This window comes from Phanerochaete carnosa, assembly GCF_000300595.1.
Source record: "Phanerochaete carnosa HHB-10118-sp unplaced genomic scaffold PHACAscaffold_8, whole genome shotgun sequence".
Lineage (NCBI taxonomy): Eukaryota > Fungi > Basidiomycota > Agaricomycetes > Polyporales > Phanerochaetaceae > Phanerochaete > Phanerochaete carnosa.
This window is the reverse complement of record NW_006767635.1, coordinates 1,284,409-1,306,658: the sequence shown is the minus strand read 5'-3', so window position 1 is coordinate 1,306,658 and position 22,250 is coordinate 1,284,409. Positions and strand designations below refer to the sequence as shown.

At 53.6% G+C, this 22,250-nt stretch overlaps 5 protein-coding genes across 5 annotated transcripts; 3 read left to right on the top strand and 2 right to left on the bottom strand.

Moving 5' to 3' along the window:
* Window positions 1-895: 895 nt before the first annotated feature.
* PHACADRAFT_261141 (uncharacterized protein) lies at window positions 896-2,837 on the top strand (the record flags this gene model as incomplete). Its single annotated transcript, XM_007398882.1, has 10 exons — window positions 896-1,079; window positions 1,141-1,168; window positions 1,224-1,562; window positions 1,614-1,756; window positions 1,811-1,918; window positions 1,979-2,186; window positions 2,239-2,261; window positions 2,319-2,503; window positions 2,565-2,697; window positions 2,748-2,837. 10 exons carry the CDS (start codon window positions 896-898, stop codon window positions 2,831-2,833), a joined length of 1,437 nt encoding a protein of 478 aa, XP_007398944.1. The 3' UTR covers window positions 2,834-2,837.
* A 650-nt stretch (window positions 2,838-3,487) lies between these two features.
* PHACADRAFT_261138 (uncharacterized protein) lies at window positions 3,488-8,805 on the top strand. Its single transcript, XM_007398881.1, has 24 exons — window positions 3,488-3,705; window positions 3,754-3,789; window positions 3,839-4,069; window positions 4,126-4,362; window positions 4,423-4,895; window positions 4,978-5,250; window positions 5,316-5,561; window positions 5,620-5,716; window positions 5,774-5,941; window positions 5,994-6,148; window positions 6,212-6,429; window positions 6,487-6,584; window positions 6,640-6,764; window positions 6,813-6,924; window positions 6,981-7,025; window positions 7,080-7,196; window positions 7,250-7,261; window positions 7,323-7,597; window positions 7,655-7,783; window positions 7,834-7,873; window positions 7,925-8,061; window positions 8,117-8,256; window positions 8,307-8,390; window positions 8,449-8,805. Exons 1-24 carry the CDS (start codon window positions 3,675-3,677, stop codon window positions 8,546-8,548), a joined length of 3,579 nt encoding a protein of 1,192 aa, XP_007398943.1. The 5' UTR covers window positions 3,488-3,674; the 3' UTR covers window positions 8,549-8,805.
* Window positions 8,753-12,142, bottom strand: PHACADRAFT_31094 (uncharacterized protein; the record flags this gene model as incomplete). Its single annotated transcript, XM_007398480.1, has 14 exons — window positions 8,753-8,804; window positions 8,855-9,173; window positions 9,230-9,384; window positions 9,440-10,067; window positions 10,121-10,172; window positions 10,227-10,430; window positions 10,480-10,494; window positions 10,546-10,631; window positions 10,679-10,761; window positions 10,816-10,853; window positions 10,904-11,071; window positions 11,123-11,741; window positions 11,792-11,931; window positions 12,032-12,142. The coding sequence occupies 14 exons, from the start codon at window positions 12,140-12,142 to the stop codon at window positions 8,753-8,755; spliced, it is 2,670 nt and encodes an 889-aa protein (XP_007398542.1).
* A 1,093-nt stretch (window positions 12,143-13,235) lies between these two features.
* PHACADRAFT_101271 (uncharacterized protein) lies at window positions 13,236-14,518 on the top strand (the record flags this gene model as incomplete). Its single annotated transcript, XM_007398880.1, has 4 exons — window positions 13,236-13,271; window positions 13,326-13,383; window positions 13,437-13,533; window positions 13,585-14,518. The coding sequence occupies 4 exons, from the start codon at window positions 13,236-13,238 to the stop codon at window positions 14,516-14,518; spliced, it is 1,125 nt and encodes a 374-aa protein (XP_007398942.1).
* Window positions 14,519-14,782: 264 nt separating this feature from the next.
* PHACADRAFT_211839 (uncharacterized protein) lies at window positions 14,783-22,203 on the bottom strand. Its single transcript, XM_007398879.1, has 6 exons — window positions 20,539-22,203; window positions 19,540-20,480; window positions 18,939-19,417; window positions 18,660-18,874; window positions 17,335-18,602; window positions 14,783-17,283 (listed from the first exon to the last, which is right to left on the bottom strand). Exons 1-6 carry the CDS (start codon window positions 21,891-21,893, stop codon window positions 15,764-15,766), a joined length of 5,778 nt encoding a protein of 1,925 aa, XP_007398941.1. The 5' UTR covers window positions 21,894-22,203; the 3' UTR covers window positions 14,783-15,763.
* Between the last annotated feature and the right edge of the window lie 47 nt (window positions 22,204-22,250).

Sequence of the window (22,250 nt, the reverse complement as noted above, 5' to 3'; positions counted from 1 at the left end):
TAAGGGGCGCCAGTGCACTCCGAGGTTTGATGGTGTATGGCGGCTGTGCGGGCACTGATGACATCAGATTTGAGTTTCTGACTTGGGTTTTGGGGATTTGACCTGAGCCTGCTCGGCAACCGTAGCATCGCTTCCTGGGACCTGATCTGCAACGATGCCGCATTTAAAACAGTGCCAAGACATTTTGTGAGCTTTCTTCGCCCCGTCTTTCGCAGGTATTATTAGCGCGATTGTGGTCAGGAAACGCGGGATGGAAACAAATGAGCGCGTAGCCAAAGCACATCGACACACGTGGTGGTCGAGCACAGGATTCCGCCGCCCCGATGTGTCCATGACATCCATGGCGGGATTGCACAAGTATCGTATAGCTGGCCTAAGTTATATCTTCAACGGCCGCAAATGTCGGAGGGACATAATCCTTAACGATTCCGGCGACCAACGTGGATGCTGTCCATAACGAATATATGTAACGGTGAGCATGTAGTATCTGGGTCCTGCAGAAGGCGCTCCGACGATCCTGAATATTGAAGCTGGTGGAGTCCGCAATCACTGTGCACTCTGTTGCATGATCGACACCACCCTCTCGTCTCTTGCTCCATTTCTGGCACCCAGCTGTCTCATATTTCAGAAACCATGGAGCACTCAAGCAGACTCAAGCAAAATGTTGAAACGCGCAGCAAAACTCTCTTACGCGGTTTGTACGCAGTGGTGAGACTCCCGCTTATGTAATCCTATGCGAGTAGTATATTAAGTAGTACCTATGTACAACTGTAAACATAACTCACTCACTATCCACAGCCCCCTCTTTATGTACTTCTACTCAACACAGCCAACAGGTGAGCGACTTGCTTTGCAAGTTGCGTCGCGCTCTGCGCGACACGAGATTCTGGATACAATGTGCCATGTTGCCAGCCACTCGCCCCGCGATCCCGCGATGTGGCGAGCCACGGCCTCCCGCGCATTCACGACTTCCTTCACGAACCAAAAAAGTGCCGCAGAGATTGCACACTCCAAGGAGGCCGGTGCACAAGTCGAGACCCGCGACGTCACTACCATGGACAACCTACTCCGAGCAGTCCGTACGTGTCTCATTTAATACCAGCAGTACAACTCGATATCTCAATCGTTGCATTCACACAGGCCTGCGAATTCATCCTGCACGGCAAACGTAAGTCTGATCCACCACTGAATGGGCGAGCGCACAATGACCCTCTCTCCATCAGTTCATTCACTATGCGCAGCGGTGTAATGTGGTCAGAGTCTCTCCGTCGCTCACGGGAGGGCTCACCAGAGCCGCGCGACGACGATGATGGACCAAGCTTCGAGCTCACTCCACGGACCATGGCCGACTCGTACTCCGAGGAGTGCTTGCATTTCCACTCACAGCCAGGCCTACTCGAGAAGTACACGAACACATACGGTGGTATCCGCACGGGCATGCTCATGGAACACTTGGACTCTCTCGCGGGCGCCATCGCATACAAGCATATGCTCGGCCCCGTCGAGCGGCTGACGAATGAGCAAGATCTTCCGTTCTACCTCGTCACTGCGTCTGTTGATCGGTGAGCCTTCCCTGATCCAGGCAATGGTACCTCCACTGACGTCTTGTGAAGATTGGACGTGCTTGCGGATCTGTCAGTCGTGCGTGATCTGCGTCTGAGTGGCCAGGTCATCCATGTCGGAAGGTCGTCGGTGGAAGTCGCGGTGCGGATGGAGGCGCTCAATGCCGATGGCACGGAAGAGACGGTGATGCTCGGTGCGTGTCTGTGGGCCAAGGCTTGCAGACTCAACGTCTGAAACATTTGAGCAGGTCGATTCTGCATGGTGTGCAGGGATAGCAAGACACACAAGGCCCGGCAGGTGAATCCACTTGTTCTCGAGACGCAGGAAGACCAAGAGCTGTGGCACATTGGTGAAGGTATGCTCACTAGCGGCTGTTCGATGAGATTTTCCAGGCTGATCCGCCGGTTTTTTTTAGCGTGCAAAAATCGCCGTAAGGCTACGGCCAATCAATCCCTGGCCAAGGTGCCCCCATCGTCGATAGAAGCTGAGGCGATGCACCAGCTGTATCTGCAGTCGACTGCGCAGTCTGAGAGTGTCGATCTGTGCATGGCGAGCGAATCGCGTGTACCAATGGGTAACACGCGGCTGGAGAAGACTCTGACAATGTACCCGCAGGAGCGAAAGTGAGTTCGTTGGTTTTCGTGAACGAAAAAATTTAAAGCTTTGGTTTTGAAGCATTCACCAGAAGATCTTTGGCGGTATGTCGCACACTTTGGAGTATCCCCTCCGGTGACTAAGTCTCTATATCCTTACAGGATACTTGATGCGCCTCGCATACGAGCTTGGGTACTCTAACTCGATGCTATTCGCGCGCGGACCCCTGCGATTCCTGTCCCTGGATAGCATCTCGTTCGCACGTGCAGTCCCGATTGGGTCAGTCCTACGTCTGAAGTCGTACATCGTCCACACGACTTCGACGAAGGACTTCCCAGTGTTAATCGTAAGCCTCAGATGCGCTCTTATCCCGCTTATTTCTTGAACTCAAACAAATGGTTTTCCAGCATGCCACCGTCAAAGCTAGTGCCGTCGACGTCCAGACGGGCAAGGAGCAGACAACAAACGACTTCCGTTTCACTTGGTGCCGGGAAAAGGGTGAGCCCTTGACGCGCACTGTTGTACCGATGACGTACCAGGGTGTGTAATGCCGCTTCCTTTCAATTAAGCTTTGCTGATGATTGTTGCAGAGGCAATGTGGTGGGTCGAAGGCAAGCGTGCTTTGGACCTGGGGGGCGAGATCTGCAGCCTTCGTGCTGTTAAGCGGACGTCATAACTCTGAGAAACCGTTAATATTTTTATGGGGATAACATAAGGGTGGACGGGCGTCGTCCTCGGTTAGAGGTATCTATCGTGTGCTAACTTAGACTTAGACTTGGCTGCGCTTAGAGTGTGGACTCTTAACTTAACATTATAGATTATTTTCGCTAGGACATTAGGATGTGCTATCAATTTCTTGTAATAACGCGTGTCATAGATTACAAAGACTCTTTCCCTCTCACCTTGTTCTGAGCTTTGCCTACAAGGTCGAGCGGCGCGGTTTGGGGTATTCGGGGTCGTGTTAGAGCGCTAATCACCCCCTTTCTTCTGCCAACTCCGAGCGCTGCAGCTTGACCACTGTCGACTAGCCCGTGTGCGAGCATCTGAGGGCGTATCCTCCGGCTCGATTCCGAATTGTTGTTTTTTGTGCAGCATGTATTGTGTATCAAGTCCGTTACAATTGGTAAGTTGACTACTCGGCCTTGATCGACGAGGCCAAGATGCCCAAGCGCGAAGGAGGGCCCTAACACCCGTAATCCTCATCCAGATCCAAGAACACATAAGATCCCCCCACTTCTCTACAGCACAGCTTTAGTCCCTTTGGAGATATCAACTTGTAAGCACGCTCAGCTTCTTTTCTTGTGGGGCTTTGGTTTCATCCCCATCCTAGCGCCCATCAGCCCCGAGCCTTAGCGGCCACCCTTCACGGTTACACCCTCTTCTAAGCCATAGTTACCGTGGGGTGCAGATACTCTCCTCTCCACCATCATCACTAGCCGCTTCCATAGTGGCCAATTTCCCGGAACCCCTATCGAATCCAGGTTTGCTGCAAGTACGCGCTTCGCGAGTACACTAACATGTCGCGGTCGAAAATGCGTGAAGGAGACGGTGAGTGGCGCACTCATTGCCTCAGCTCTCGCACTCATGGAATTTCAGAGTCGCGTAGGTCGCGGCCGCATCATGTCCTGCCAGGCAAGTTCGGCTTCCCGGCGTTCTAAACGTCTTATGAACAAGTATACAGAGCTAAGCTCCGACTCCGACTTTCTGGCTGATATGCGACACGAAGAATCGAAGCTGGTAAAAAAAAGGAGGACGCGCAGAAAGACCGGCCAGCTGGGAGAAGACGAGAGCTACAGCATACGAAAGGGAAGCGCGTCGAAGGCGACTGTCAGCAAGATGGTCATAGCTAGCGCTGGACATAGCCGTCGTCTCTCTTCTGCACTAAGCCACAATCCACTTTTCAAATATTTCGGTGAGTTTCTTGACAATCTCGTTGTCCAATGACCATATGGCCGATATTCTCAACAGGGAATTTGGGGATAGATGTTGCCTCTGATTCAGAAGAGTCGCAGAAGGAACTAGAAGACGATACACAGATTCTTCGTTTCTCCAATAAAGATGACGAAGTCGAACAGGACAGGGAAGGCAGCTCGGAGCCAGAAATACTACCGCGAACCCTCGCAATCGTACTTGAGGATATGAAGGTTCGCTCACAGTCAAGCATCATCTCTGCGGCTCTAAGTACAGAAGACCGTCCACAGATGAGTGAGTAGTACAAATGTCTGTGGATCTCCTGGTAGAGCCGGAAGTTCAACATCTCAGTAGGGTCTGAACCTGAGCTTTCGCCACCGAAGCAGCTCAAGCGGAAGTGGGCTCCCAGGAAAGCCAGACAGCTTTCTCCGTTCAAACGACCCCGTTTTGAGACATCGTCATCTGCTCTGCCCGCTGCCGAGCCACATCTGAACCATCCGGCAGAAGCAAACGACTCCACAACTGAGCCCGAGCCTGACGCTGAGCCCATGGCCACACCTTTGCCAGAGTCCACGAACCTGACAGCTGTTGATGGAGAGGACGAGTCAGTCACGGAGCCTGAACCAGAACCAGAGTCGCGGCTGACGCAACAGGCTAATGCTGAAGACGACTCGGAGACTGCTCCAGAGTCAGAGGTCGAGCCAAATGGGGTCCAAGCTCAGAAGGTAGACGACGATGGATCTGTCACCCGGCCAGAATCGGACGCCGAAGGTCAGCTTTCCGATGAATCATCCGACGATGATAGTAAGGACGAAGATAATGACTGGGTGAGTCTTGAATCGACGTCGGTTTCTAAGAGCCATGACGATGTCATGAAACGTGAATGACTGATCTTCCACTCCGCTGCAGGGACCTCGTCACCGTCCCGCCTTTCCACTCAACCCTGGTCAACTACCTCTTGGTCCTTTCGCACTGTCTGAGTCGCATGTCCACGTACCGTCCGCCAGTGCGGATGGGAAGCCCCCAGATCTGAACGATCACTCGAATCGCAAGCCGCGCGTTATCCGAATCCCCGCGAGCGCAAATACGCACCTGCGAGATTATCAGCGCAAGGGAGTAGAAGTGATGTGCGGGTGGTACTTTGCTGGGAGAGGGGGCTGTCTTGGTGATGATATGGGTTTAGTACATTTTCCTCGCTTTCTTTGCCTTCTTGGCCCTGCAACGTCCGAGACTGACCCCCTGACTAGGGCAAGACCGTCCAAATCTCCAGTTTCCTCAGCGCTATAATGGAGAAGACTGGTACGCCACGGGACCTCAATCGCCGATACAAGTACATCTCGAAACTGCAGGACGAAGTTATACGCAAGCGGCCGAAGGGCCAAGTAGTACGCGACTGGGAAAAAGAACTTCCTCGTGCGGATGCGCGCTGGCCTACGGCACTAATCATCGTTCCAAGTAGCCTCATAGGCAACTGGGAGCGCGAGCTTGAGACTGTGAGTGTGATTATTTTTGCCGCGAAGTGGAACTAGTGACGACGACACTTCATCATAGTGGGGCTACTTCGAGGTTGGAACTTACACTTCGAACATCAAAGCCGAGACACGGGAGAACGTGCTGAGGGATTTCAGGCTGGGACGTTTAGATATGCGTGCGTATCCAACCGGTACTTCGTCGAGATAAAGCTGATGTTCACTACTTCGATTAGTCTTAACGACACATGAGCTCGCTCGAGATCAAGTTGACCGATTCGAATCACTTGCTATTTCCATCATTTTTGTGGACGAGGCACATAAAGTCAAAGATCCAACGCGCAAGATTACCAAAGCATTCAATCGCTTCCAATGCAAACGGCGGGTTGCGGTTACGGGCACTGGTGCGTCCATCACTCACGTCCTTCCATTTTTTCTTCTCAGCACCGTTTCTAGCTATACAAAACAACTACGACGAGCTTTGGGCGCTGCTTGACTGGACGAACCCTGGTGCTCTCGGGTCGATCAAGCAATGGCAACGATACGTATCTAAACCGCTGACGCGTGGTCAGTCCAAATCTGCGACAGCAGACGAAAAGCTACGAGGCATTGTACGCACAGCTTTTCTGCGCCTTTTGAGTGCGAGATTTACAGATCCTTTTTCGCTGTCGCAGATGGTCTCAAAAATATTGAAGGAGGAATTTCTTCCGCGGTTCTTCATTCGCCGGACAAAGGAACTTCTCAAGGATCAGCTTCCGAAGAAGACGGATGAGGTTGTATTTTGTCCGCTCACTCCCAAGCAGACTGAAGTATATCGTCGCATTATCGAGAGCGAGCCGGTGCAGAATCTGGTTCGTAAGGACGAGTGCTGCGATTGTGGTAGTCGCAAGAAGTATGCCATCTTTTCTTCGATGTCAGTAGCACGTCCTAACGACGCATATCTGTCTAGGAGGGCACAATGTTGTCATAAATTCGACAAAGCGGATCTCTTCCGGTATATGAGTGCACTCATCAAGATCTCGAACCACCTTGCACTCATCCTACCTTGTATGTTCCACCATGTATAAACCCTTGGGCGTGCTTTAATCACAACTACTTTCAGCACCGACGGATACCCCTGATCAGGTCGTGCGGAACAAGGCTCTAGCGAAAGTGGCTTTTGGTGATGGGTATATTCCCAGCTACGGCCCTGCCATGCTCGTTCCACAGTACTGTGGCAAGTGGCTGGTAAGTTTCTCCGCATACCATTGAATACGACTGAAGGCCTGGCAACAGGTCCTCGAGACACTCCTTCAGGAATGGCAAAAGGATGCATCAAACAAGGTGCTCATCTTTACCAAGTCTGTCAAGCTGCTGGAAATGCTCGAGTTTCATCTCAAGTCGCAAAGTGAGTGAATCAACCTGACGCTCCCGCAGACGTTTTGCTCACAAAAATTGCGACAGGCGTGGGATTTGTAAAGCTCGATGGTTCCATAAAGCAGCCAGATCGTACGTAGCTTCGTGCACCGCAAGAGCTATATTGCTGAAAAGATGCCCCTATAGGAATGCCTCTCATCGACAGGTTTCACGAAGATTCAGACGTGTTTGTCTTCCTGATATCTACCCTCGCCGGTGGCACTGGTCTGAATCTGACTGGTGCCAACAAGGTTGTCATCTTCGGTATGTCTTACAACGCGTTTACTGCTACTAGTCACCGATAGTCCCACTCGTAGACCCTAACTGGAGTATGTATTCCTTGGAAATGTCGTGACATCTACTGCATCACTTAACTTTATGTCTACTCAGACCCTGCTCATGACCTCCAGGCGATGGACCGCGCCTACCGCATTGGACAGAAGCGTGATGTGTCCATATATCGTTTTCTCGGTGCAGGCTCTCTCGAAGAACTCATATATGCACGCCAAATTTACAAACAGCAGCAAATGGCTGTGGGCTATGACGCGAGCCTGCAGACACGGTATTTCGAGGGCGTGCAAGGCGACAAGAGCCGGCAAGGCGAGCTTTTTGGGATCAGGAATATTTTTGGGCTTGCCGAGGGTGAAGTACGAACCAAAATGACGGTACGTGTCCCTTTCTCAGGGGCCAAGTATGAAAGTAATCACACTATGTTGCCGCAGATTGAGAAAGCGACGCTCACGGACCTCGACTGGGCATTGGCAAATATGGACGCAAAGGTCAAACAGCCGGCTACCAAGGTCAAGGATAAATGGGTGTACGAAGCCGAGGTGAAGGGAAAGAAAGAAGATGTATGTATACCTCTCGGCTCGTCTCTCATGATGCTCAACTAGGACGACAGGTTGACCTTCGCGGCCTTGGCGCCTTTCTTTTTGACGATGGTGAGAAGCTTCTCGCTTGTCCCAAAAGCAGTGGCTGAACATTTTAAATAGACGCGCCGGCAGTTGACGACCAAGAAGACGAAATATCGAAGACACTGAAGGACGTCGGCGTCACCTACACCCACCGGAACGAGGCCCTCATCGTCGACAATGCCATAGAAGGAGAGCGAATTAAGGTTCTCATGGAGGTACGCGTCTGGTCTCTCTTGCTCCGTATTCTTATACCTATCCAAGCTTTTGTAGAGCAGGAAGAAAGCTCGTAAGCAATCTAAAGCGGTCGGCGGCGGCAATAAGCACAGCAAGGGCAAAGAGCCTGTCAAAAAAGATGACGACTGGCCACCTAAACGCGGTGGTCGTAAGTTATCTTCAGCCCCACAGATGAGGTACATGCCCTTATTCCATCATCGCTAGAACTCGGGCTAACGCATACAAGTCGACTGCTTCAACGGCGCGCCGCACTTGTTGGGCTTGGTATGATTTCTGAAAATGAAGGGGTATACAAATTCGCGGAAGAATTGTGAGTGATACATTGTCCGCGCACGATTATTTGCTGAACACGCCTTTGTGCCGGGCAGCCGCAAGATGAGCAAAGAGCAACAAGAAGAGCTGCTTCACCAACTGGATGAGCGTGCAAAACGCAGCTCAAATGCATCAACCCTTTGCTCAGGTTCTTGATCAGCCCAATGCATGCTCATCAATTCAGCTATGGTTCCTGCTCGCTCTCCATTCTTATCATCAGCTCTACACCGGCCACTTCCACATTTATCTGACGGAGTTATGCCTGTTCTTAATTGTGCTGTACTTCGTTTCGTTCGTCAATACCGACAACAATATCATATGTCGGTAGAAAAACCTGCGACACGCAGTGTACGCGAGGACCTAATCAAAGTCCTCCGCGCACAGCCTGACGTAGTTCATGAAGCCATATGCTCTAATCCCAGTGTCAGTCTGGTCAGTGCTAAAACAGAACTGATGGCTTACCCGTCCAAAACCCATAAACATCTCGCATTTTGTTGCCGCGGGGGCGCCTGGTGGGGAAGACACACGGGTGTGTCCTGTAGACTGGGCTCGAAGCCCTGTGCCTCGGACGTGAAGATGTACGACGGGAGCGGCGGAGGCGGGGCGAAGCCGCCGTGGGGGTGATGTCCCGGAAAGCCGTGGGGGTACCCAGGGAAACCAGGGCGCGGTGGGAAGGGCGAGTGGTGCGCCGGGAAATGCTGGAGGGGCGGCGTATAGAAGGAAGGTGGCACGGACCTAATGTCGTGCACTTTGACGCGGTATTCAGTGCCTGAGCGTGTTACTGGAATGTGAAAGATGTCAAACATTTGCGCACCGAGTAAGCGGAAGGAACCGTACCGAGCATCAGATCCTCCGGCCGCACACCGTGTTTCCGTGCAAGCTCTGGAGCCCTTGCGAGCAGTAGCGACCACGCGTCATTCACGTTAACGATGTAGTTGGAGTGCAGCATGTGTACCGTGAGGCGAGTGCCAGGTGAGGTTACGATAGGCCAACTGTACCCAGAACCGTGAGACATGCAACAGGTCTGGTCGCAGGCGAAGCACGTACCCGAGCATTCCCCCACCCGCTTCGAAAGCCTGGAGTTCCGTTTTCTCAAAGCGTCCATGGTCAAATGCTGTCGTCCATCCCGTGCTCTCTGGCTTTGATTCGAGACTTACTCTGGGGCCGGTCTCGATAGGTATCTCGGACCCGGAGTGGGGTGCCGCCTCGTCCAGAATGTTACACATCCGCACAAACCTATCAAATCCACCGTACGACCAGAGAGCCTTAGGCTCCTTCTCTCCGTCAGAGCCGTCTTTATCCTCGGTGCCCTCCGAGCGGATATACCCTACATCTCCGACCCTGAATAGATGTGGCGGAACAAAGTTATTGCTCCATGTAACGCCATGCGTCCCCGCCTGGAGAGCAGCCTGGCGTAGTCTCTTGAGCGTAAGCTTCTCTACAACGCCGGTTGATTGATCATATGGCGAAGGCGCGTTGCTCTCCGTGCCGTACAGGGCGATAAACTCGTCAACCTCATCCTGTTCCTCTTCTTCGTGAGATTCGACAGGCGGCTCAATAGTGCGCGCCAGGGTTTCGAGGCGTGCTTGCGCGGCTTCTGGAGTATCGTTCCCCGGAAGGAGCGTCCTGGCGAGAAGCGCGAAGTGGTTTGCTTTGATCTGCTTGGTGGGCTCCACTGTCAGAGACTAGCATGAGAACTAAATCATGGCAGAGAGGCATCCCACGTACACGCATCGTACAGATCTACGAGGCGGTTGACACGTCCACGGTTCGGCAACACCTGTATATCATGAGCTCCACCACCGTGTCCAGACACTTACGAGGGGAGACGCACCGAAAGCCAAACATCTCGTATGCTCCACGCCAGTCCGTAGTTTCGCCAGCTCTGCATCTCAGCGACGCCAGCTTCGGGGTCGGGCAAGCCCATGACCACCTTTTTGTCAGAGTATGGAGAGACACGGAACGACGCGTGTTCGACATAGTCTTGAGTCTTCGACTCGCTCAGGGACAGCTGGCGCTGAAGGTAGAGAGCGGCATCCTGAGAGACGTGAGCAATCACACTGGTAACAATGAACTCTGTGGCATACTAGAGTCTCTTTGTACTAATTGGAGGTTGAGAGCACGTAATATGCGACAACGAAAAGACGACCTACGAGGCCAATCAAAAGCTTAGTGCACTCGAGTAAACTTGCATTCGCGAGTCCGGAAAGCAGGAGGGCCTGCGGAAGGCGCGTCTGAACTGTTAATTCACCAGATCAGCCAACGCTGCTACCTGAGAAAGCGCACAGACTAAACCGTTTGCAAGTAAGATGAAAGGTGTTGGCGCGTCAGTGCCCGAGTAGCCAATAAGCATCGGTAAGTTCGGATGGCTGTCCTAACAGTTAGCATTGTGCCACTCTGATTCTGTTTGCGAAAGAACACACTGGACGTTCTGGAGTGTTTTCACGTCTCGCAGCCACCTCTGTTTGCAAACCGGTTAGGATCAAAATATTAACGACACCAAACACATACCCGAGCGGCGCGCAACCTGCCTTTGGGACTGTCGGGCGCAGCATAGGGCAGCATGAGCACGGTCCGTCCGTCGGCCTCGAACTCTTGTGCGCCGGCCCACCAGCCCGTAGAAAGCTTTGTCTTCTTGCCTCTGGCGGAACGAATAGAGCTGTAGTCGTATCGTTGGAACTATATCGCGCGTGAGATTCAACACGCCCTCCAGATAAGTAGAACACGTACGCCTTTATCATCAAACGACGCTAATTCGGCAAGGAATGACTGCTCCTCGGCCGAGAGATTGTCATCTGTTTCCTCAGATGGGCCAATACGCGCTGGAGCTTCCGCCAGGGATGTCGAAGACGATAGCGGCGGAGAAATCTGGAATGAGGAAGATAGGGAAGTAGCCGAAACAGAATCAGGGGCCATTGTAGGCGATTCAGAGACTAGCACGTATTCAGAGTCGAAGGAACTGCGGAAGGATGCTTCCATAAACGAGGAGGACATGGGTGAGCGGGACACCAGGGAGATATCTTCTACAGATAAATCGGAGATATTGTCGTTTACCGTTGTTGTGCCTCCTGCCGAATTGTACGGCGGAGCCGGGCTAGATTCAGTCGAGAACTCGTCCGACGACCTAGTGGGCAGGGCTTTGGTCTTGGAGCCAGGATCCTTGGCGCGCGGATCCCCAACAGCACGGTGGATATGTATGAGCGCGACGATCTGGAAGGAGCGTGCAGCATCATCGATCATGACAGTGCACTCAATGAGAGCTTTCTCTATGGCGCTTTTGCGAAGGAGTCTATCGTGCCATTTACCCTCGATATCACGCCTAAGGTCCTCATGTAGGTTCTCCAATATCCTAGGCAACTGGTCAATTTCTTGGAGGCCATGATGACAATGAATTACTACCTCTCGAATTTAGCAATGTTTTTCAAGAGAGTCTCTGGAGCATCCTCCCAGTGGCCGCTCATGGCATCCTTCACGTCCGCGAGAAGCGTGACGCAGCGCTTTGCCAGCCGGAAGCATTCTCGCTTGTTAGTTTGCAGATCCTGTTAATACCAGTCAGTACGTGTCGGATACAGGTTTCCGAATAGAATCTACTTGAATGGTTTTAAAAATTGCAAGCAATATGGCCGAGGCGGCACTGACTGGCGGAAACGCCAGCAGACCTGCCAGCTCATGAGAGGCAGTTGTAGCGGCGATGGCGACGGTGAGCGCGTTGTCTGCAGTACATCTCTTACGAATAGCACGGAGAGGCATCTTCAGCAACCTTCACGAGAAGAGACGAAGCAGTACGGACAGACTACCTCGGGACCCCAGCGGCCATGCCTGCTTACGTAGCAACGGGCTGATAGAGTAGTGTCAAGCCTTGCCAGGCACGTCGACCTCATCAAAACCTGCGAGCGCAACGTCTGTGAGTCCGGTTGCAAGTCTGCAAACGAACGCGTACCATATCACATTGATCCTCTGACTTGACGTTCGCCATTGGTGTCCCGCTACTCGTACTCGTTTTCCTTCATCGCCAACCACTAATGCACTGTAACCCTGGAGCTTGCAGACTTGCAACCGGACTCACAGACGTTGCGCTCGCAGGTTTTGATGGGGTCGACGTGCCTGACAAGGCTTGACACTACTCTATCAGCCCGTTGCTACGTAAGCAGACATGGCCGCTGGGGTCCCGAGGTACTGCTTCGTCTCTTCCCGTGAAGGTTGCTGAAGATGCCTCTCCGTGCCATTCCGAATATAATGAACATTCAATAAACAGAGAGGATGCGAGCACAAGAGCCTGAAGTCTGGCACTCTGAGGGCGCTGATCGCGTCGGTTAGAGAGAATCACACGACTTCCTGCGCGATTGGCCTTCAGCTCGAAGCGAAATGCATTATGTTTGAATAGTGGTAAGATTAGATATCGTACACGGCTCAACAGTCTGTGCTGAAAGAGAAAGTAGGCCCGCGGAGGAGATTCTTGTGTGAAGAGTATGTGGCCTTCGGTCTGGAAGCCTGAGATTGACAATTGAACTACTTACCTCTCGAGGGGCGGACCATATACGTGGCGATGACATACTAGAACCAGCACTTCCTGAAACTGAGTACCAGCGTACCCTGAGCGAGCTGCGACTAGCTAGAGCAAAGGCGCTAAGTATTTGATCGGATACTGTTACGTAAGCGACCTCGGAGCGCAAGGCGGCTGAGCTGAGGCACAGCGCCATGCTCAGCCACGACCGAAATCCAAGACAGCTCTCTTTCCGATACCGTCTCGTCGACGCCGTGTGGCCCCTTCGTCTTTCGCTAGTACGCTTCACTTGGATCTAAATCGTTTTGCCAACTGGCTTGGCTGGGACCGCGCAGTAACATGCATTCAGATGCCTTCGACGTTATTCCTTTCGAGGTACGCATGATCCCCCAGCGTTCTCTACCATTCTTCTGAGAATATTTATTGTAGGATATCAAAGGAAACTGGAAGAAGTTAGGCTCTGGATCGTTCGGAAACGTCTACAAAGGTGCGAAATTACCATGCTATGCCGGATGGCCATGATTCGAGTCAACCTCGTAGGGTCATACCTCGGGATCGATGTAGCTATCAAGGAAGTACTCCCGTCTACGGAGTACGACGTGGCGAAATATTTCGAGAGGGAGTGGAGGCTGATGAAGTGCGCCGCCATGAGCCCTTGATCCGTCTTCGCGCTAACTTTCTGCTTCAGAGAAGCCCGTCATCCGAACGTCGTCCTGTACCTTGGGCTGTCGCGTGCCCCGGACCCAGATGGCAGAGTTTTTATTATATCGGAGTTCATTGAAAACGGCAACTTGCGGAACTACATCTATGACAAGAGCAAACCTATGCCATGGCGGCTCCGCCTTTCGTTCGCGACAGACATTGCGCGGGCTCTCGCCTATCTCCACGCGCGGAAATGCATCCATAGGGATCTGAAGGGTGAAAATCTTTTAGTCACTGCCAACGGTCGTCTCAAGATTACCGACTTCGGCTTTGCGCGGATTGCCGCTCGCAGCGAAGAAGAGAGCAAACGTTTGACTTTCTGCGGCACGGACTCGTACATGTCTCCGGAGATTCTCATGGGCAACGAATTCGATTTGCCGACTGATATCTTCTCTCTTGGTGTCATCTTCTGCGAGATCGCTGCGCGTAAGCTCGCAAGCGAGCATACCTTTAAACGGCATCCGCCTTCCTTCACCATTGATTTTGAAGAACTGAAGAAGCTTGCAAGTCCTGGATGTCCTCCAGCGTTTACTCAACTCGCCGTGGACTGCTGTGCCGAAGACCCTCATGGCAGACCCACAACCCGCGTCATCCTGGATAAGCTGCGCGAAATTGAAGCAGAAGTCTTGGCCCGCCCAACGGAGGCAGACGATAACATCGGAAGCGTCAAGTTTATGACTGGCATGCGAAGGCCGGGTGCTGCCCCGCGTATACCCAGCTTCGGCATCGGTGTTGGCCAGGACATCAAGCACGAAGCTCCGGGAACTTCGGTAGCAAGCAACGGCCAGCATTCGAGCGATGGAGAAGATAGCGATAGTGAACTCATGGAGGCCCTCTCGAGGCTCAGTACGGCGGGCGTACACAGCGGTTGGAGTGATGCTACAGTAGGTATGCACGTTCCCATTCCTCTCTTATCGTGACACCTTCTCAGCTCAAAGTGCATCCGAACGCTCACGCTCCCTCTTAAACAGGCCATCCCGAGGGCAGCGACCGTCCCTTGTTGGACAGCACCCCGCCCGAGTACTCCGAATATAGCACCACGGTCTTCCGCTCGCATCCAGCCTCCCACGCCGCCGAGGCATCGTCGCTGTCATCCATCCTCACTATCCGCCCGGCGCAGAACCCGAACGGCTCAGACGACCTGACAGCCCGCCCGCTTGCCGTTGGTGTCCACGCTCCGACCCCGACCGACTCTCTCATCTCGATAGACTCGTACTACACCGCAGGCTCGATGTCCGCGTTCGAGCAAGCAAACGGCAATGCATCCGGGTCCGAAATCTCCATCGCTGCCGCCACCGAAGGCTCAACAATGGCGCAGCGCCCAAGCGCCGTCGTGCCGCTCGTGCACCGATTCACCCTCATCAAGCCCGGTGGGCGTCGCACGAGTATCGGCGGTGCTGAGCCTCGCAGCGGGACGACGTCTCCGGCTCGCAATGGTCCACAGGAGACTGCGGTGTGGAACCCGCTGGACTTTTTGTTCAGCAGCACACTGCTCGGGAGCAAGTGCGACATCTGCATGAAGCGACTTGGGTGGAAACCGGTGCTTGAGTGCGATGACTGTGGAATGAGGTGTGTTTGATATCTTCTGTTAAGGAAAGCCATACTAAGTCCAGCTCTATCTCAGGGCACACATCAAGTGCGGTGAAGTCGCACCACTGGACTGTGGCGTCCGCCCTGCACGTTCCGGCGCATTACAGGACGATAATCGTGCCCGCTCTGCCTCCCCCATCGCTAAGGACAAGGGCAAATACCGTAAGAACCTTGGTACTCCCGCCAAATAATGACCGTTACGACCTTTACGACCCGTCATGACCTATCTTTATGATTCATCCATTGTGTCCGTGTCTGTTTGTATCAGCATCAGCATTACCCGTAACATTTGAGACTGCAGGCTGTATCCTCTCATACCCATGTAAACATTTCTTCTGCAGTGGTGGATACAAGCGGACCTTCCTCAGCGCATTTTTTGCATTTTACCTGTAGCCACATATGCATGGATTTGACGTAGCCGTTTACTCTTGCGCACCCACCACCCCGAGCCGGTATTCGTTATCAATGCAAATCAAGGTAGGGCCGAGTAGGCTATTGGTATTACAAAACGAGGGCAGTGCAATTTACAAGATAACAGCATTATTCAAGCGACGATAGTGACCAAAGCCCAATCCTTATTCGGCTGCTTCCATTCTAGCGTTCCCCGGCGCAGTGCTGGCGACCTCTTCGTTCCAACTTGCGAGGATCTCCTCCAACGACGATATAGACCATCCGCCACCAACATAAGAAGTCATTTGTAGGCCAGTCGCATGCACTACTTCCCTGATCGCCTCGTCCAGCACAGTCTGGTCGTCCGTCCCATGTGGAGGCGGTGCCTGCAGACATCTGGCGTGCGAAGAGACTGCCAACGCTTTGAGCACAACCAATAGCGTTGACACTGGCACACTGTGTCGTTGGAGATACATGGCCAAGGATCGCGAGAGCTCGTACTCTGTTCGCCGCGTGTCGCGGTTGTACGCTGGGATGCCTGCACCGCGGATATACTTGCGTAGCATGAAAGTGAAGTCCTTGCGCGTCCTGAACGTCTCGATCTGACTGTCGAGCTGAAGAGATGCTGCGCGCAGGGTGCTCTCACGGAGGAGGGGCGGCCGCACATTGTTCTCTGAGATGCCGCTGAACCAACGCATGAAGACCTTGTTGTAGAACTCGGCTGCGAACCGCAGATCCTGTTGAGCCAACCCGATGTGCGGACTGTTTATCGACATCGTGCGATAGCGGTATAGAGTGAGATGCGTCTGGATCGTGTCCGACTTGTCTTGTAGTATGCTGTCCAGGAGCGTCGCGTGGCAGTACGCAAGGAAGAGTCGCTCTTGTTCTGTCTGGCCTTCATCGCGACAGAATCGATCAGCAAACGCGAGGAAGAAAGCATCATTTGAGTACGAAGAGATAAACTCGTGCAAATCAGTCGCCGGATGCTGATCACTGAGCTTGAGTTGTGGAAAGTCCAGCACAGCAGCATCGCCTGCAGAAGAGCCTGAGCGGACAAACAAACTGCGGCTGCCTTTTGGATCTTCCGTGTAGCTCAAAAATGCCGAACGTCTCTTCACGTACAACGTCTGACTTCGAAGAAGTGACTCCTTGTGGTGAGACATATTCGCAATGTCAAGGTAAAACGGCCAGTATCGCGGAGTGTCAACCCTGATCGATTGTATTTTGTCGACATCCGGAATCAGCGTTGGAGCGATGAGTTGCGCTGTTCCAAGGCCGTTTTCGTCCCTGACTTTAATCTTGACTGGCAGATAGACAACCTCCTTGGTGTCAACGTCCCGAGTGACTAGACATCGCGGCTCAACGGCAAGAACCCATAGATGTCGCAGCGCCTGCAAGTATGTCTTGTTATCAGACGAGACCTGGTTGAAACGCGGGAAAAACGCGGTGACGAGACATGCAATGGCGGCGTCCGACGTGCCCAGGGTGTATTTGCCGCCACCAAGGAAGAGTAAACCGAGAGACATGTGCACCATGACGTGCGTGCCATACTTGAAATTTAGGTTCTGCATGCCAAAGGAGTAACGGAGACGTCGCAAACAGTTGATCTCGCCTGTGCCAGCCATAATCATGTTGAGGGCGACAGAGATCGTGTTGAGACCATCCCGGATGGCGGCTCGTTTGATACGGTGCTCAATGGCAGGAGCTTAAGAAGTACATTATTAGCGACAATATGAATTGCCAGGATGAAACTCACTGTTTGAATACGCCATCTGCGTAAACATGTCATTGTACCGTATCAGGAGCAGATAAGCTTCTTCCCTCGCAGTTCCTGCATATTTCAGGGAAACCGCAAAGCAAGCGCCGGCGATAATGTTGTAGTACGCTAGCTCGAAGCTCTCGTGCACTGTCTTTCCCTTCTGCTTCTCCGCCATCGCATTGCAAATTGACTCCGGGAGCTGAGACATCAGCCAGTCGTTCGTCGGCTGTATGCTTTCGAATAGGATGAGGCAGCGCGCAAGCGTGCGCAGGAGAAGGAAGCTTGGTTGGATGCGGTCGAGTGTGAGTATCGTGTCTGGGATGCTTAGGACGTCGGCGACGTCGCGCCGTTCAGTGCGTAGATACATCAATCCCAGCGCGATCGTCGCCGCTGGGCTCGTCAGGTTGACGTCGAACGCCGGCCGCTGGTGCTTGAGGGTAGTGTTCGCCTGTGTCTCGCCTTGGATGAGCACCCGGAGGCGCGAGAGCAGCACGAGGTCCGCGGGGACATCCGAGCCCTTGCCGAGCATGACCATTCCGAATGCGAGCGCGGCGCTGAACGTGTACGCCTCACGAAACTCGTTACTCAGGTCGGGCTGGACGAGGTCGCGCCGGCTGATTTGGCTGAGACAAACCTCAGCCATGCGCCGATTCTTCGTGCCCATGTAGAGCAACCCGATGCCGGAGATGCCTGCTGCCTGCGTGATGAGCGGTACGTTGAGGTCGACGTCAGGCGTCGGTAACAACGCGGGTGTGTGGACCGCAATGAGCTTCGTGACGTGCCGATTACGCGTGCCGGCGTTCGCAGCGGCTAGGCCAAGTAGCACCGCAATAGAAGTGAGGTCGTGTTTAGGGGTGAGGTACGCAAAGGTGTGCCAAGTGAGCATCTCGCGCAGGTGCCCGGTGAGACCCAACGCGTAGAGGAAACCGGCATGCTCAGGCGTGAGCTCCGATGGCTTGTTGAACTTGATCCACGAACTCTGCACGCCCGTCGCGTTCGGCGCAATGCGCAAGCCAGCTGCAACGCCGTTGTGGAAGTCACCCCAAGCAGCACACTCGTGCGGAATTTTGCCTGGCTCTGGCACGATAAGCTGGTTCTGAGGGTATACTCGGATGGAATACTCGACGCGTGGAGTGACATAAGCCTCGCGGGTGACGGTCTGCACTGCTCCGAATGTGAAGAGCGCTCTGCCCGGTGGGAGTGCTAGGGTACGCTCCGCGACGCGCAGCATCTGCAACTGGTGCTCCTTAGCCTGATCATGCTCACTAACAAGAGATAATGAGTCAACATGCAAGCTCATGCGCCAGCTTGAGGGTACTTACTTGAGCTCTGGCCGCTCTGCAGTCTTGAGCACCGAGACCTTAGACGACGATAAAAGCCGCGCCACTTCCTCGATGCGTCTGTCCTGGCCGAAACGTATATGGGTGAAGTCTTCAAACTCCAGGTCCGGCCCGGAAGTACTCAGGGGATCTCCTACCAGTGCCCACCGCGTCTCGTCGGCGAGCTCGTGAATAGACTTTCGTGAGAACGCGGGCGACTGCGCAGGAAATTAGCGTGGATGCGCTGTACGAGCATTTGGCAATATTCCAGAATATACTCACCACGTAATCCTTCACCGAGCGATACACACCGGTAGTGAGTGGCTCGTGCGAGCTATTGAGACCTTCCGCAAGGTCGTTGCGCCCGACAAGCTGGTACGCGGAAAGCGGCCAATCACCGGATGGGTTCAGCTGGCACGTCCTCAGAGCTTCGCGGAGCGCCGCAGCAGGCCCGATGGGAAGCTTGTCGAGCACAGGGTGGCGCTCCTGGAGGATGGCCATCAGCGTACTTTCGGCACGCTCGCGCGTCGTTGCATCCCTGTCGTCGAGCTGGCGGTAGACGTGTAACAGCGTGTGGAATCGTGTGAGCGGGTCGACCTCGCCGAAAGCGAGAGCAGGGCGGGTGTCCATGGGGAGTAGCGCTGTCCATGGCTCCTCGGGCTCAGCCGCAGCACCCCAGGCTGGATGCGCGATCACACTCCATAAGGTTGCGAATGCATCCGGCGGCGCCACGGGCAGTCTGTCATCGAGGTGCGTCATCACTGTCGATAAAGTGGCATGCAACGTCAGTGAAGATTCCTCCCGGGTATAGCGTGGATATAGGCTAGCCCAGCACAAGAGAACGGAGAGATAATGTAAATGGGATGCGACACATAGTACACACCTGACTTTGCCGGTGAAGGCCATGGACCTATCGCACTCGGGAGGAGGCGTTTCCAATAATCCGCCCACTCGGGGCGAACGATCATAGCAAGCTTACACACGATAGACACCAGAGCAGAGAGCGTGCTATAAAGGTGAGTGTTCAGAAGGCGATCCTGAGCGATATAGTGGAGGCCAATAAGGATAACGCCATGGAAAGAGTTCGGTTTCCAGCTCTTTGGAGGTAAGGGTTCCGGCGGAACAAAAGGCGGAGGTAGCCTCAGGCTTTTGAGTGCAGGGTCGTCCTGGTAGCGATCAAGGCTGGACGAAAATCGCAAGGAATCCCAGAGTGAAGATGCATTCCGAAATTTCCCGTCTTCTGTCACAGATAGGAAGGCATATATTGTGGAACTCAAAGCCCCAAAGGAAACTTCGTCTGCTTGACTAAACCCTGATCGTGACCAGTGCAGAAGGAAGTCGTGATGAAGGGAAAAGAACTCTCCCTTCGGGAGCACAATCGAGAGTATCTGAAGAGTTTGGGTCGTCAACGAGCCCCTGGGGGATAGCTTGATCGTCGTTCGCCTGCTGCTGCCATCTTGGTAACAGATAGTCACCGAAGAGTCCACCGGGTCCTTGAGCGAAATGATTCGGTTTGTGCGTTCATCCCGAAAACTGAGAGGCACACGACGCATACCATGTGTGAGAAGCACCAGCGAGCTATCCGGTTTAAGCACGAGGAGGTCGTATATTTTGTAACGTAGAGCGCGAACAGGTGCGATAGAAGCCGCAGGAAGGCGTACAGGCTCTTCTGCCTGAACCAGGACGCCTTTTTCGCGCTGAGAGAAGGGAAGTACGATCACTTGTTGGCTATGTGGCAGGCAGATCGCGATGCGCATTCGGTCTGTCTCTCCGTCCCATCGGCGGTCGAACAACCCAATAGAGATATTCTTGGAATCAGCGACACTGCATGACCAAAGGGGTACGTTAGCGGCGCATATATATGAGCATATATATACCTTACTCGTCCTCTGAAACTTCTTGACTGGACAGCTTCTCCATCCAGAACGACGGTTTCATTCTAGAATGATCGACGGGGTCGATGTATGGCGTGGAATCGACTCTGCCACCTACTGTGGCCTTGTCAAGGTTTACCTGGTGCTCTTGTCGCCCGAAAGGAGGCGGGGGTGCTGTAGCGGGCGGGGCATTAGGCACCGACCCAGGGACGACAGCTGCCATGGTCGTTATTGTAAGCGCAGGCGGCGCACCGGGAAGCGATGCCAGTGGTGGTTGTTCCATTATACCAGAGCTTAAGGACCCCTGCGATGGCGAGATAGGACTCGAAAGCGAACTACGAGACTTTGCGGTCCGACGAGTCTCTTTGCGGGGGATAGACTGAGGGATGTCTTTCGGGTGCACGTAAATGTACCGCCAGATGGACAGCAACTTCATCTCGCTGTTGACCGAGACGACGATATTCTCCATGAGATCGCCACCAGGGCTTGAGGCCCAAAGGACATGTTCGTGAGCGGGCATGGACTCGGCTTGTTTTTCAGGGTCTTCCTCTTTCAGGGCTGTTGGCATGCCTGCCTTGATTGACGAAGTGAGGCCAACTGTCGACGCCTCCGCAAAAGGGTTGACCATGGTGAAAAGCGTTGGCAGCAGCTCATCCCCGGACGCCTTCACCTCCTCGAGTTCGTTTGGCTCCAGGACACGCTGCATCAAGATTCCATGGGGCGCCAAAGCCCACGCTCGGCGAACGATGAACGGAAGGTAAAACGTGTGCTCAAGGCCATTCATGAAGAACACCCGGCCGACGCTGCGCAGGAAGATAAATACGGCGCGACACCGGAGAGGTGGCTCTTGCTTGCTCTTCGTCTCGTCTCGTATACGCGCGAATGGGCCGAATGTGGGACGCTGTTTCTCGTCTTGCAGTGCAGCCTCTTGGTAGTCTTGGTCTTCTGATGTGCAGTGCCCTGAGCGCGCCGTGTTCGCGACAGATGCGGGCACCTCGAAGGATCCGATGCACGCCCACTGAACAGACTGGCCCTCCTCCTCGAAGCTCCACTTCTTGCGAACCACACCACCCGAGCCAAGAACAACATGGTACGTGTCCCAGGTTAGCTCTTCTTCTTCCGCGCTATAGTCGCTGGATGGGCAAGGATACAGCTGAGAGGTGACAGGGTTGGCGGCGTCTTCTTTGGAGCCGCGGAGGACACTCCGTATGGCCTTCAAGAGATCTGACTCCGCGTTAGTTTCATTGAGAATTGGGATAACAGGATCCGGAGCTTTGACTTTGGCCTTTCGGTCGAAGAACCGCCGGAGAGGTGTAGCCTCCCGAAACGCGAGTTCGATGGGGATGGGTTCTACAGTTTGCATATCGATTCCGATTGGGAGGGTAAGTGTCCAACGTGTATCAAAGGCACGCACACTCCTTCCTGCTAGAGTCTAATGCCCCTGCATACACTGCGCAATTGACTCTAGTCCTCTCCTGGTGAAAGAGTACTTGTCTTGAGAGCGTCTGGTTACCGGGAACAACTAGGGGTGAGTAGCTTGGCGATAAAGCTAGCAGCGCACGGTCTTAAGAATTATGTAGAAAGGCAAGCACAAAGAGTCGGGGGGTCAAAGGAATATCTGGCTGGTGCGGGCGCGGCAGGAAGGAGTGACGCGACGCGTCGACAATATTTGGCGTGCGTCTGTCACGCTCCTCCCACGTAAGCGTGATTAACTCAGCCG